At 43.3% G+C, this 13,643-nt stretch overlaps 1 protein-coding gene across 2 annotated transcripts; it reads right to left on the bottom strand.

Annotated features, from left to right (window-relative positions):
• Positions 1-61: 61 nt before the first annotated feature.
• On the bottom strand, positions 62-13,331 carry mms19 (MMS19 homolog, cytosolic iron-sulfur assembly component). Of its 2 annotated transcripts, none has more exons than XM_030754636.1 (31): positions 13,144-13,331; positions 12,628-12,676; positions 12,415-12,515; positions 12,166-12,251; positions 11,963-12,037; positions 11,446-11,515; positions 10,233-10,361; positions 10,037-10,098; positions 9,521-9,607; positions 9,367-9,441; positions 9,057-9,134; positions 8,600-8,738; positions 6,495-6,649; positions 6,215-6,293; positions 5,706-5,831; positions 5,546-5,627; positions 5,363-5,460; positions 5,096-5,254; positions 4,689-4,844; positions 4,488-4,587; positions 4,069-4,171; positions 3,712-3,783; positions 3,475-3,601; positions 3,292-3,398; positions 3,093-3,149; positions 2,818-3,004; positions 2,551-2,633; positions 2,289-2,453; positions 2,040-2,099; positions 1,578-1,678; positions 62-1,376 (listed from the first exon to the last, which is right to left on the bottom strand). In XM_030754636.1, exons 1-31 carry the CDS (start codon positions 13,229-13,231, stop codon positions 1,346-1,348), a joined length of 3,087 nt encoding a protein of 1,028 aa, XP_030610496.1. In that variant the 5' UTR covers positions 13,232-13,331; the 3' UTR covers positions 62-1,345. The 2 variants fall into 2 exon arrangements, with proteins under 2 accessions (XP_030610496.1, XP_030610495.1); XM_030754635.1 differs by having other exon boundaries at positions 3,712-3,789; positions 13,144-13,320.
• Positions 13,332-13,643: the final 312 nt, after the last annotated feature.

The following is a 13,643-nucleotide window of genomic DNA, read 5'->3' as shown; positions in this document are numbered from 1 at the left end:
TGACGCGTTTCCATTTTCAGGTGATCATATTCAGACTAAAAGAAATGAGATTTTTCTGTGTAAACAAAGGTTTTAATGACATCTTAAATTAGACATTTTAAATATTGTCTTATTTCCTTGGCATAAGTTGATGTGAGGTCCAAAGTCAGCCAACCTTACTGAAAGGATATTTATGATTATAGTATCAATATCTGAACAAATATAACAGATGTTTGACATGTGGTTCACATAACTTACAATCTGAACTTCAGAGTACATTTACCCAAAGAGATCCTTGATTCTGTAAAACGTGGAAGCTTTAAGAAGCGCTTGATACGCGAACACTTGGCACATTCATATTCTCAACATCAGTGTGGCACAAATCAAGCAAACCAGCTGCTGCTGAGTTACATTCAGAAGGTAAAAAGGTCTCATCAGCGTCTCAGCTGTGGGGCTGGAGGAGCAGCGGCTCCAAGGTGCAGGTGCGAGCCGCAGCGTCTTAACTACTGTCGTCACGGCGACTACACGAAAATTCTTCAATGATGTCGCAGATGTGGCGCACACACACAAACGCACACAGAGGATGCTTTTCTTCCTAAAAGTACGCGCGTTTCTGGCTGGCACTTAAAAAGCATCAAGGCAGTACTGGCTTCACACTGACACTGTCAGCCTGCTGGGTTCAGCGTGGCTCCATCTGCACTTCATACGCAGTGAAGAAATCGCTCGTCTCTTTATACAGGAAATATTCAGATCGTATGTGCAGACTGACAGATGCTCGTGACCTCAGAACAGTACAGCTACATTTGAGCCATTTTTGAATTTCAGGACTTAAACTGGACGTGGTAAGAAACACAAAACTATCTTTGTTGGTTTTGTTATTTTGTTAACTGAAAGAAGATTAGCTGACCAAACATCTAAAGCCAATGTCCCTTATTTAATTAGGATCGTGGCCTTACTGTAGCGCTTCACATTTAAGTATTTACCGACCAAAATGAAGTCATTTCAGTTCACATGACAGTTTGTGCCAACAGGACAGTGATATATGATACGATACATGAGGCGTGTTGCATATTAACAGACCACTCATTTCATTCTTTTCACTTAGGCTAAGGTCCACAGTCACACTTATGTGCATCAGTCTGTACAGTCTTATTTAGTTTGTGAAAACACAGACAGTTAAAACAAAAGGATTTCAGTATAAAGGGGGAGAAAACGGCCAGGGTTAGAGTACGGGGTGGGGGGGGGGTGGGGGGAGGAAGATCCATGAAGATGGAGGGCGCTGGAGAGTTTACCCGAGGAGAGAGCGCTGTTGAGTGGACAGCGTTGCTACTTGGTACTTGGAATTTGGTGGCAATTAAGGTGGAAATCATCTTCCCCCAGGACTTCCTAAGAGGAACCTAAGGGCAAATAAGAGATAAGTAACTATAAACACACGCTCACTGAGTGCTATGGCACCTGTTTACATCCCGGTAAGATTCACAGGACCAGAAAAAGAGTTAAAGTAACATTAATATATGCACAGAGACCCCTAAATTACAATTACAACCTGACTGTCCTTCCAGATGAGTCCATATTTAATAGGAATAGTTGGTCCTTACCACTCTCCTCTGGCCTGCACTGCCTCTCTCCTCACCAGCCTCTTCTTGTCATCCAGAGGTTTGGCCAGCGCTCGAAGCACTCGGGCCCGAAACGGCAACACCTTAAATCACACAGGGACAGAAGAAAGATTGCAATAATGTGTTAAAATTACACTTTGGATACAAGATTTCCCACGCTCCTGCAGAAATGACTTATTTAAAATAAATAGAAAAAAAAAGTCAGAAAGACACTGATCAAGGAAAAAAAGTCAATAACAACAACTCTGAGGTAAACAAGCTCACCAAAACGGCGTCACTGAATAATCTGCATTTATTACACTGAAAAAAAAGGGAAAATCTTTCTTTGTGACAAACTGGCTTTAAATTTAGCTTTTACTTTAATGTGGGTCAACGAGGGACTGACGTTAAAAATGGAAGAATTTATACCAACTCGACAAAGTGTTCAAACATCTGAAGTTTTACCTCATGTACAGGGAAGTGGGAAAGAGCACTGATGCAGGACAGCGAAGCAATCCGCACACTCTGCAAAGGAAAGGAAATATTGTGAGTCAATTTATGACCTGATCCTCTCCAATAGTGGAGACAATGCTGTAAGTTGCTCTATGAAAGCCTAAATACCAGAAACATTGTAACTGTAACCTCGAGCAGTGCTGTCATTCAGCCTGTGCTGACAGTATTCTGACTCACTGTGTGGGCAGTGATCTCACTAACCATGGCTGGACTGCAGATGAGAGCCAGCAGCCTGTTGACCAAAGCTTCCAGCTGCTGTATGAGAACCTGCGGTGGGTTAATGAGGACGGGCTCCAGACATGACAGAGTTGACAGCTGGATGCTCTGATCAGGACACGACAAGGCCTCGAGCAGCAAAGAAAGGAGCTGCACAGAAACAGGAACACAACTTTTTAATGATTACAGGCACTCATTAGTTTGAGTCATTTATTAAAAGGGACCAGAGCTGCTGTGTGTTACTCACCGCTGGCAGCTCAGTGACTTGAACCTGCTTGGGCAGCTTATTAACTATATTAGACAGAGCTTTCAGGTAGTTGGACTTCTTCTCTGGTGGAGACACAAACAAACTCATCATCATCCAGTAGCTTAAAACGTTTTAATCACAGGACTTCCTTCTTTTCCTTTCTGGCTCCTCCATACAAAAAAGGTATGGGTGTAAAGATGCATGTGCTCTAAATATTAATGGACTTCTTGCTAATGAAGTCCATGTCCTTGTTCTGGTGCCCACTACCTTGTGGTGCAGCGTTGAAGCCCTGCACCAGCTTGGCTGAATTCTCGCTGAAGAAGCGCTGGCGGTACATGATGCGTACATCAGCGTGGCAAGCTCGGTTCAGCACGTCGGGGGAGTCGCTCATCAGCAGAGAGAAGCCGTCCGCGGCAATCGGACCCAAATCAGCATCATCGAGGAGAGAGAAGAGCTGCGCAGAACACAGAGGGAGACAAAATGTAAAGGCACCATCCACCATAATGACACAGCATCCACCTTATGCTGCTCACTGTTTTTACCTTGTCAGTCAGTGTTGTGAACAGAGGGTGGTATCGCAGAAGCAAAGCCTTGGCAACCTGGAGACAAGTGCAACTTTAGTATTACTCATAAAAGGATGCATAAAGCATGTAGTAAAACAAGTAAAACTACATCATTGTTCAGCATCATGCACCAACTGTGCTAATGCACCGAGCAGTACAGACACAGAGTCACTCTTACCCAGATCATAAGCGTGAAGGCCTGAGTGCGAACAGAGGAGGAAGGGGAGTCCAGCTCACTGCAAACTCTCTTCATCGTCCTCTGAATTAGGCCGTCGAGAGAATCGCCTGACGAGGAAACAAAAACTGCTTTAATAAATCGGATTTAACAGAAAAGCCGACTCGTATCGGGACGCAAACTGACCCTGTGGCTTCTTGTTGACCAGGCCTGCAAAGCACTTCGCAGCAGACGTGTATGACAGCGGGTGGCTGCAGGTGCAGCTCATCTCCTCCAGCGCCGACAACAGCTTGTCGATCTGGGGCACCTCCACCTACACAAACGATACTTAACACTTTCAAAAACGCAGCTTTGAAAAGCTCAGCATACACTTCCTATAAAGGTTTTTGTTTTTTAATTGAAATCTGAATAGTTGAGACTCACGCTGCGAGGTAACGAGCATACACAGCCCATAAGCAGGCAAACCAGCTGGGACAGGCTCCAGGAATCCCCCTGCTGCTTCTAAGAAAAGCAATCACACTTTTCAACTAAAGCATGACATGATAGTGATGCAGTATGGCATTAATGTTCTTTCAATACTGAGAGCTCTTCTTTCTCTGGAGCTAAATAATGGCAAAGCACTCATATTTCATTCATATGTTTTTTCCCCTCTTACAATCTATTTTGTTCAATCAGAAAAAAAAAAAAAAAACCTTTATATTAGGTCAGATTCAAAATCTAATTAGATGATCGGGAATATTTAATACATTAACGGGTATGTGGTCACATACAAAAACGGACCTTGAGCAGCTGAATGTGTGAAGGAAAGGAGTTGTCGGGCAAAAAGGAGACATTACTGTCCAGGAAGAGAGACACAGCTCTCGACGCCGTCTGTCCCGCCAGCCTGAAAGGAAGCCGCACACACGCCACAAAACTGTCAGAGTACACTGTGCAAACAAATCAAAGAGACTCAAATAGAAAAAAAGAGAGAGTGTGAAACAGGAAATGATATATTTAGATCAGAGGTTGTGGCACAAAAGAAGAAATACAGCAAGTAAAAGCTTCAAAAGTGCAACTTTGCTTAGTATATCTCTACACTTGGATATCTTAAGACACCAGCTCAGATAAGAATAATGAGATTTATTATGGAGATGTGTTAAGTTACAACAGATTAAAAAAAAAAAAGATCAGGGGAAGAGATGAATGAGAGTAGTACTGACGTGGGCTGCAGCCTGGAGCAGGAAGTACTGACGACAGGAACCATGGCAGACAGGACCACCTCCTCCATCAGAGCACTGCGAGTTCCAGATGACCCCTCACCTGAAACGCACAAATAACAGTGAGGACAAAATGTCTGAGTATTGCCAGAAACACATGTTACAAAAGTAAAACAGTGAAAGGTCAACTCAAACTCAACTCACCCTGCAGTGCAGCCTGGAGCGCCAGAGACAACAGGCGTGGGATGACGACGTCATGGAAGCAGCGTCCCGTCTCCTCGGTGTCCTGAACCTGCTCTGCTATTTTCTGAAGGCTGCGGCACGTCAGCACCACCTCATCCACCGAAAAACTAACGCTACCTGAAATGAGCAGGATGTGTCAGTGCTGTTCGAAGCACACCAACACGTTTCACCGCCTACAACTCAGCATTTAACCTGACTGACCATCAGCTTTTTGTATTTGGGGACAAACTCCAATGAAATTTTAAAGATCTGCATCTTTAAAGTCCGAGTTGATGTGTGATTCTAAGGTTGCACCACGTCGCACAAATCAGCTGTGAACAAATGAGCGGGTCCTTGAAGCCGGAAAAGCATCTTTCCACCCAGATTACCTGTGTGTGCTGAACTAAGGACCTCCAGGAGGACAGGTGTGCTTTCCTGGACAACACTGGGTTGGGTGGACACTGCAGCCAGAGCAGACAAACACCGCTGACGCACTGCATGATGGGAATGTAGTTCAGAAGCTTCTCTGTGGTCTTGATTCATGGGCTCTGAACAGAGGGGAGAACAAGGTGAAGCAAGCACGATCATATTTAATGTCTATGTGATTGTACATGTTCCTGTACTTTATATCTGTGATATATTCAGCAGCTTCTTACCAGCAAACATCTCGCTCTTTAGTCTTGGAATCAGTTTTGTGACGACGACTGTCGGGTGCAGCTGAGCTACGGCTCCCGCACACTCCACCACAGAAAGACTGGAGGACAAACACAAGAGAGACGTCATCTACGTGGAGAATGAAGAGGAATCAAATAGCTGACAGAGGAAAAACGAAGGCTCACCTGACTCTGTCATCCTCCTCAGTCAGCAGCAGTCTGGTCAGATGATCTAGAGCTAGCTCGATATCAGATTCTACCAGCAGACCTGAGCAAGAGGGGAAAAAAAGTTTACAACACAAACATGTGACTCTGCTATAAGCTTTAAGCATTTACTACATCTCACCTGTTTGCTGTGCCAGTGACGTGAGCACGGAGGTGGCGGTGATCTGCAGACTGGAGTTGCTCTCAGAGAGAGCCGAGAACACGATGCTGCACAGAGCTTCTCGGAAGGCTGAAAATACACTCTCATCTGAAGAAGGGACCAAATGCAGATACAAGAAACTGAGGAGGTCAAATTTGTGGTCTCCTTGTTCACATACAAGTAAACACAGTTACAGTGTTGTTAAAAAAAAAAAACACAGATAACTGCTTGAGGTTTGTGACAATTACAGTGTAAAGACACAGAAAGAGATTGATTAAAGGTCAACAGCCACAACCAAGTAAAGTCTTTCTTTGGTCATTGTATTGAATGTTTTAGCTTGACTCAGTTCAGAGCCAAGAAGATTCAAATATTTACAGGCCACACAAATCTGAAACAACTGCAGAGCAACACTTGGGGCAGTATAATTTCAGGTGTTAGTGGAATAAGCTGCAGCAGTGACTAGATGATATCAAACAGGTCTAGTCATTTACCATTGTCTGAAGACTGGCAGTTTTTTACTGAATGGATGAATCGCTGCACAACCTCCAGTAATGTCCGTCTATGGGAACACTGCAGAGAGAGAGGGAAAAGATTATGGACTTATTAAAATTAAAATAAACCCCATAAAAATCCAGATGTTAATTGAAGGAAATGGTCTAGAAAGTTCTAATACAACAAATGTAAAATCTCTACTCTCCCCATCCTTAAATAGACAAAAGCCTTGCTCATATTAAACCAGCTAAACAAGTGGGCATGGGTGGTCTCTCTTACCTGTGTTCGGCTGTTATATTGCTCAATGAGAGAGGGCATGACGGCAGCTGTAATGATGTGACTCGCCCTGGCGGAGGCGCTGCAGGCGGCTTGGAGGAGCTTAGCGCTCGGCCATACAAGCTTTAGGTCTGGTTCACACAGGTGATGTTTGCAATCTGAAAACGCACAATACAGTAAAAACACGAGACTCCTTGAATGTCTCAGAGACTAATAATTAAAATGACTACATATAACAAGCATAGCATTTTCATCCATTAAAAGGACCGGTGAATAGACTATAGACTGTAGTCTCTGGAGCTTGAAAAAGGCGACTGGACTTCTTTTTGTTTCTTGAAGACGTTTCACCTCTCATCCGAAAGGCTTCTTCAGTTCTCAACCAAATGGTATAGACTGTAAATAAAAGATGGATCCTGTAGCTGTTACATCACCTGTCTATCAAGGAGGCCACACCCCTGGCTTTAACAGTATCTAAATGCATTTTAAAAAACAAACAAAAAAAAAAAAACAGCAGAAAACTTTTTGTACCAGTGTGTAAAAATGCATTTTCATGAATTACCATGGCAGTCTACGGAGATCGACTTCCTTCTGGAGTCAACCTCAAGTGGCCACTCCAGGAACTGCAATTTTTTTGCAGTTCATATTAGATTAATTTTTCAGCCTTAGATCTTCACCATAATGCAAATTTTTGGAAGGCACTCCAGAGACGTTTCTCCACTCTGGAAGCACACCACTACAATACAGTGGGCTCAGTGGACAAGTGAGGGTTGTCCCCTTGGGAGTTGGTTTTTGACCCATTATTGTTCATGTGTGTGAGTAGGAGTTCAGGTGCCTGGGAAGGGAACTCAAGAATGCAGTCTTGACTGATTAAGGGAACAACCCCCACTAGGGGGGACCTGGGACTCTCTACCTTTTAGTTCAGTGCTTCTCAATTATTTTCTGTTATGCACCCCCCAGGGAAGAAAACCTTTTGCGCCCCCACCCCCCCGCTGCGACTATAAATAGTCACGGTGGAGCCTGCTCTACGCTGTGAGTAGGCAAAAAAAAAAAACGTACACATAGAGCTATTACTTACTGCGCACACTCACAATGAGAGCGCCACTGCCACCTACTGTAGTGGATGTGCAATTACACTTAATTCTAGTAAGGCAAAAAAAAAAAGAAAAGAAAAAAAAAGCATGTTCCACAGGGTCAGACGTGCCCCCCCTGGTAGCGCACCATGCCCCCCCAAGGGGGTGCACCACTATTTGAGAAGCGCTGTTTTAGTTTTAACTGAAGAAAACTCTTGGGTGAGAGGTGAAATATCTTCAAAAAGTCCAGTCGCCTTCTTTTTCAAGCTCGAGGCTAGGGAAAAATGCTTAATCCCCAACCAGTCTGCAAATGGTTGTTGGACGTTGACTGTTGTTGCCACGTGAAACCACTAATAAAGAGAGTGCTGCACCAAAAACTGCTTTGTGATTGCTGCAGTCATCCGTGGTTTGCATGGAAGACGACACTCACTTATTAACCACTGAGCAGTACTGAACCCAAAGCACAGAAAAACCAAACCACAAACTTCAAATGAGAAGCTGCACCTTACTGTTGAAGCCAGCACAGCTCAGAAGGGGCCGCTTTTATTTTGAAGGCAAATACTCTCAGTTTCCAGTTTGCATTGTGCTTTTCCCAGTTTCACTACAAGTTAAGAAGTATAAAAACTTAAAACATCCCTCAATCCAACCTTTTGCAGACAAGTCAGCATCTTCCACGCAAACTACAAGTGTTTAAAGCAATATGCTGGTGACCAAAGGACTTGCAAAGAGGTTTTCAGTGCAGCACTGTATACCTGTTTGCGATCGATTTCACCCGGTGACAGCCAGCCACCTCCTGCAACCACTCGCCACCGGTCAGGATGTACTAATTTTCCCTCAACCAACTGGTACCAACTGGTATCTAGGTCTGTACAATCCACTCACAACCAAGAGAGTGCTTTATCACACTAAATCACAGCTAAGACTCAAATAGATGCCTAAATTTAGTTGGCATTTAGTTTCTGTTTCTTTCCAGAACAAATGCACATTTGACCTTTTTTTTTCACGTTTTCATGCACATACAACAAAGCTGCATTTCACCTTTGAGAATGAGATCCAGGAATGTGCTGAGAGAGTCCTCAGAGTCAGAGCTGAGCACTGAGCGAGAGAGACAGGAAGTGAGTGCGGTAAGAGCAGCGAGGCCTGCAGACTCAATCTTCTCGCTGGAGGTCTGAAACACCTGCAATGACACAACAAGCACACAGTTTCATTTCACTTTGGTGTAGGTGGCTCAACAGCAGTTTGGAAGGTTATTATGATGCATGCATATAACTGATTCATTAGATTTCACTATATGAGTTACTCCTCCTTTTCTCTTAATGCTACAAAAGAAACCTGATGGGTGGAGTGGGTGAAGAAGAGCTAATAACAGAGGTTAAATCAACCCACACCAAAAAAAAAAAAATTAAAAGATGGTAAAATATTTATTTACAGAGCCAAGACACCAAATACACAAGTACTGTTCGTATTTGTATTTTAAAACTGATCTCAAACAGACCTCTCTGCGCAGTGATGTCCACAGTCCCTCCAGGAATTCAGCCACATCCTTGTGTTCGTACTGTGACACACAAGCAGCCTGAAAAATGTAAAATAATCACAAGTCATCTGCATGATTCTCTGCACTGGGCCTCTCAGCAGCTCCACTGTAGCTGCGGTGAATGAGTCTCCTGCTTAAGGAAATCATGAGCTGTGCATCATTCATTATCCATACATACTCTGTACAGCTGGCAGTCATATGTTTATATCTGCAATATAAGCTCCTGTTTTGTCTGGAAGTACAGAACATTTTTAAGAGATGAGCTCCTCACCAGAGTCTGCAGCGAGTCCAGCTTCGCACTCTGAACGTCTGAGTCCAGCTTCTCGATGAGGAGCGGTAACAGAAACTGTAAGAGGGCAGCAAATATTAGAATAGAAACCCTTAACAGAGCCTTCACAGGTACGAAAAGCAATACTCTTGCTCACCTCAGCAAATTTTGGAGTCCCAGTGAGGACGGCCCTTAGTGCCTGAATCAGTTCCTCTCTGGTGATGCCATGGGGGTCATTGGCAGGCTGAGATGGGCCAGAGATGGTTATGTTGAGAGAAAGAGGGTAAAGTGAGAAGAGATAGAAAGTCTATTAAAACATGCAGAATCCTACACACAGATAAAGAGGTTGAATGCAGCTCCTGCAACTTACATCTGTTAAACCACTGTAAATTAATACATTAGAAGACCATGGCTGTGCCTACTTTTAGAGCTTACATGATGTTTTATGTCACATACACGACACCCTTTGTGCCTATTTTGCTCCAGAGAGAGCTGTGATGCTCTGTGACCTAGAGACGTGTCTCATGAGCAGACGGCGAGGCAGTCGTTGCATTATTATTTCCTACAGAGTTTGTCTGAGGTCACAGGAAGTCAGTGGTGACATTTATGTCTGCTACACTCTCCTCCTTTCATCAGTTCTCAGTCCAAACCAGCTGAGTAAACAGGGACTTACTGGGGTGAAGTCGATGGGGAAATAGCAGGACGTCACTTCAAACAGCTCCTCTGTGAATTTACCTGAGGTGGCAGACGGGGAAATGAATGAAAGCTACAGTTTCATGAATGCTGTGATGGAAAAGGGTGAGACGAAAGTCAGAGAAGGACAGAAATACAGAGGAGACGACAGTGAGAAGAGATTGTAGTGTTCTTACCTAGATCATATCCTCTGTGAATAAGGCTTTTGGCAATCTGAAAGGCTAACAGGAGGTTGCGAGGATCTCGCTCCCCATCCATGGACTGCACAAAACCAAACACAAAGTCGGCACCCAAACCCTTCAGTTCTGCAGGAAAACGAAGCAGGGAGACATCATGTAAAAGCATTTTTATAAAGTTCTGACACAGCTGAGACAAATGCAGGTTCATACAATGACTGACCAAGTCTTATATGGAAGCACCATGATAAAGGAACGACACATCCAAAAATATTGACCTCTTCCTCAAAATGTATGGATGAAGGCTACAACTACGTCCACGTCTGTATAATTATTGTCGTCTGACCAGCAACCAAAAACTGTGCAAAATTAATTTTCTCATGTGAAATTAAAATATTAAAATGGAAGAAATAAGGAGACAGGAACTACAAAAATATCGGTACTAAGGGGATTTATCAGTTGCCTAATCGTTTTATTGTAAATCATTTACTTCCTCTTATTTAACTGACACACACACGCAAAATGTTGTGTGCAGCATTTTCAAATACACAGCACACATCTGCTAATCTCCTAAATCAGCCTTACTGGGTCAGATTAATAAAACAAGTACATAAACTGTTATCTGCACTTGCTGTAATCTGCATTTTGTCCCTGTCAGGTTAACAAGCTGAATAATTAATTGAAAATTCAGTCTGGATAAATGAGTGGACAACATGATATGGAAATGAATGATTTCCCCTGTTCTGTTAATACAAACATGAACCAACATGATCCACAGGACTAAAAAGGAAGGCCTTGCCCTTTATTTAGCCCTCACCATGGTGAATCATGGCATCATAGCTCAGAGTGAACAAAATCTGGAACCAAACACGTTTTAAATCTGCTCTCTGGAACAAGGCCCAGCGTACCATCCCTCCTGTCAGTATTTCCATTTTAACCACTGGTAGCTCTACACAATACCTCACTGTCAGCCCTCTATTTGCATCTTTTACACTATATCTACACATACATGCCAAAATATTAGTCAAACAAAGGATGGCGTGTAAGCCTTTCTTTACCACCCTGAGATGAGGAAGCTGCTCACACATTTGACTTTTAAAACTCATGCTTGACTGTTTTAAATCACCAGTGCCTTCAACAGAGCCTGTTTCTTCCAGCAGAGCTGCCTTTCTCTGTTAACTGAGCTTCTCTAAATCAAACTATTATCTCTTACCAGCCTCCCTGGTCTCCATGAGGTTGATAAGCATGTTGTAGACACATGCTCTCTCTGTCAGCATCAGCGACTGGGGAAGGGGAGAGGGGATAAATGCATGAGCTATCAGTAGGAACATTTTTAGATGATTCCATCTCTATGAATTCATGTTCTCAAAAACAAAGCATATGCAACGAACTGTTTGGTTAATCATAAATTCTTTGATTAACGGTGCAATCTAATGCACTGCAAATTGCTTAAATGCAACATGGTATTACGTCATAACCCGTCAATGACCTGGATTAGTTAGAAATGTCACGTGATTTATAAGCAACAACCTAATCTTGACAACTCTGGTAAAGTAAAATGGACTACGTTGTCTTTCTAATTTTTTTTTTTTTTTTTTTAATAATTCATGTTCAACAAAGATGCAACAAAGCTCATAACTATGTATTGCAACTATCAAAATATGCAGGTTAAAAATACATAAAACGCACTTGCTGCAACTTTAATGTCTACAACAGTACGACAGTCCCACCTGTACATGGATGTCCTGGAACACAGACCTCAGCATGGACACAGCTGAGCCCGGAGGCAGGGTTGTAGATTTTGTCTGGGGAGGAGGGGCCACATAAAAACACACAATGTTGCTCATATCTGGAACTTCAAGAAAAATTTCTCCAGCTTTGAAAAAACTTGCAACTTTGAGTAATCACTGACATGTATCAAAGAAAGACTCACCAGTGCTTTGAGCCCCTGTAAGACAGGCGGTGTGACCACATAATGATCCTTAAGACGGTTTTCATAGAAAGCAATGAGCACTTCCACTGTGGAGAAGTGCAGGAAGAAAGCTGATCACCCTTTACATGTATAAGCACCATTGCAACACAAATGTGAATGTAAAATTGCCATTATTTTGACACATTTTGGATGTGTCAGTCTTTGTGAAGCTGTGCAATGCCAGTAAAGTATACAGAAGAAGAGGTGTACCTTCTCTCTCTGTAAGCTCTCCATAGCACTCCTGCAAAACCTCAGAGAGAAGCTGGACTCCTCTGGCTCGAGTGTGAGGCTGAGAACTGGTCAGACTTAATCTTTAACGGGACAGGAAATGAAGATGGAAACTGGTATCACACAGGAATATAAGCGCTAACTGTCGCAGTCCAATGCAAGGGTGGATATATATTTTTTTTAACCACAGCTTACCCAAGTGCTTCCACCAGCTGCAGGATTGTAAACTCCCCATCTCTGACACCTGAACATAAAAAAAAGCCAAGTTTAGTCAAGTGGTGCTAAACACTGATCTCACCGTAATCAACTCTAGCAGTTGCACCGGGTTATACCTCAAAGTTGAAGGCCACGGGGATCATTGACAGAATACTTCTACACAAACACAGCAGCTAGCAAGCAGCATGTGCTTAACCCACTGCGGATTAGCATTAAATTAGAAGTCCTGGTGAAGTGACAGTGCATTAAAACACGACGTATGCATCCGGAACGAGCAGTTACGCTGATAAAATGAGCAGAAACAATGTCACAACGAATGTTTTCTTTTATCGTGCGGTTGTAACACTACACAGGATGTTGCGGCGCTAAGTTAGCTAGTTAACCATCACGCCTCGTTGCGCATCCCCGAGGAGCAGCTCTGCAGCCTCAGCGGCATTACTTTCAACCGAACCGCTCTGTAAATGTCTCCGGCAAAACGCGACCAAGGCCGCTTACCTTTTGCCGCATCTTTGGCCTTGCTGTCCTGTAGTCCAGAGACAAATTCCTCCACCAGAGACAGCACTAAGGTACTGTCCGCAGCCATCGTGCCCCTGAAACAACTTCACTGAGACTACGCATGCGCTAAAACTTGAGGTGACTCGCAAAAAGTGACTGGTTTTACATTGTATCTGATAAAAATGAGACCATTGACAACAGTATAGTATTATTTCGACAACAAGCAGCGAATTTGCACATTTATTGAAATGTGAACATCAGCTGAATGCTGGGAAAAAAAACCCTCCATATTTTTTTCCGTTTGGTGCTGCATTCACGTACCGTCCGAACTGCGAAATGTTACAGCCACCAGACCTCGCAAAAGTGGAATTCTCTTGATATTCATGCTGTACGCCCTCTGCCCTTCCACTGAAGTTTTACTTTTAATTGGTTTAAATTACGACCACAGTAGCAGACAAGGTAGCTGAAAATAACAGTTATATGATAACTCAATTGGTGTC

This window comes from Archocentrus centrarchus, chromosome 19 (assembly GCF_007364275.1).
Source record: "Archocentrus centrarchus isolate MPI-CPG fArcCen1 chromosome 19, fArcCen1, whole genome shotgun sequence".
NCBI lineage: Eukaryota > Metazoa > Chordata > Actinopteri > Cichliformes > Cichlidae > Archocentrus > Archocentrus centrarchus.
This window is presented reverse-complemented; position numbering and strand designations above follow the sequence as displayed.

Bases quoted from the DNA above. Each gene is read 5' to 3' on its own strand.
- mms19 (XM_030754635.1), bottom strand. From the start codon at position 13,231: ATGGCTGCGGACAGTACCTTAGTGCTGTCTCTGGTGGAGGAATTTGTC. The intron at 12,516-12,627 runs GTAAGCTGTGGT...GTCCCGTTAAAG, and splicing joins CAGCTGGTGGAAGCACTTGG to ATTAAGTCTGACCAGTTCTC. The intron at 3,602-3,711 runs GTGAGTCTCAAC...TCGTTTGTGTAG, and splicing joins TATGCTCGTTACCTCGCAGC to GTGGAGGTGCCCCAGATCGA.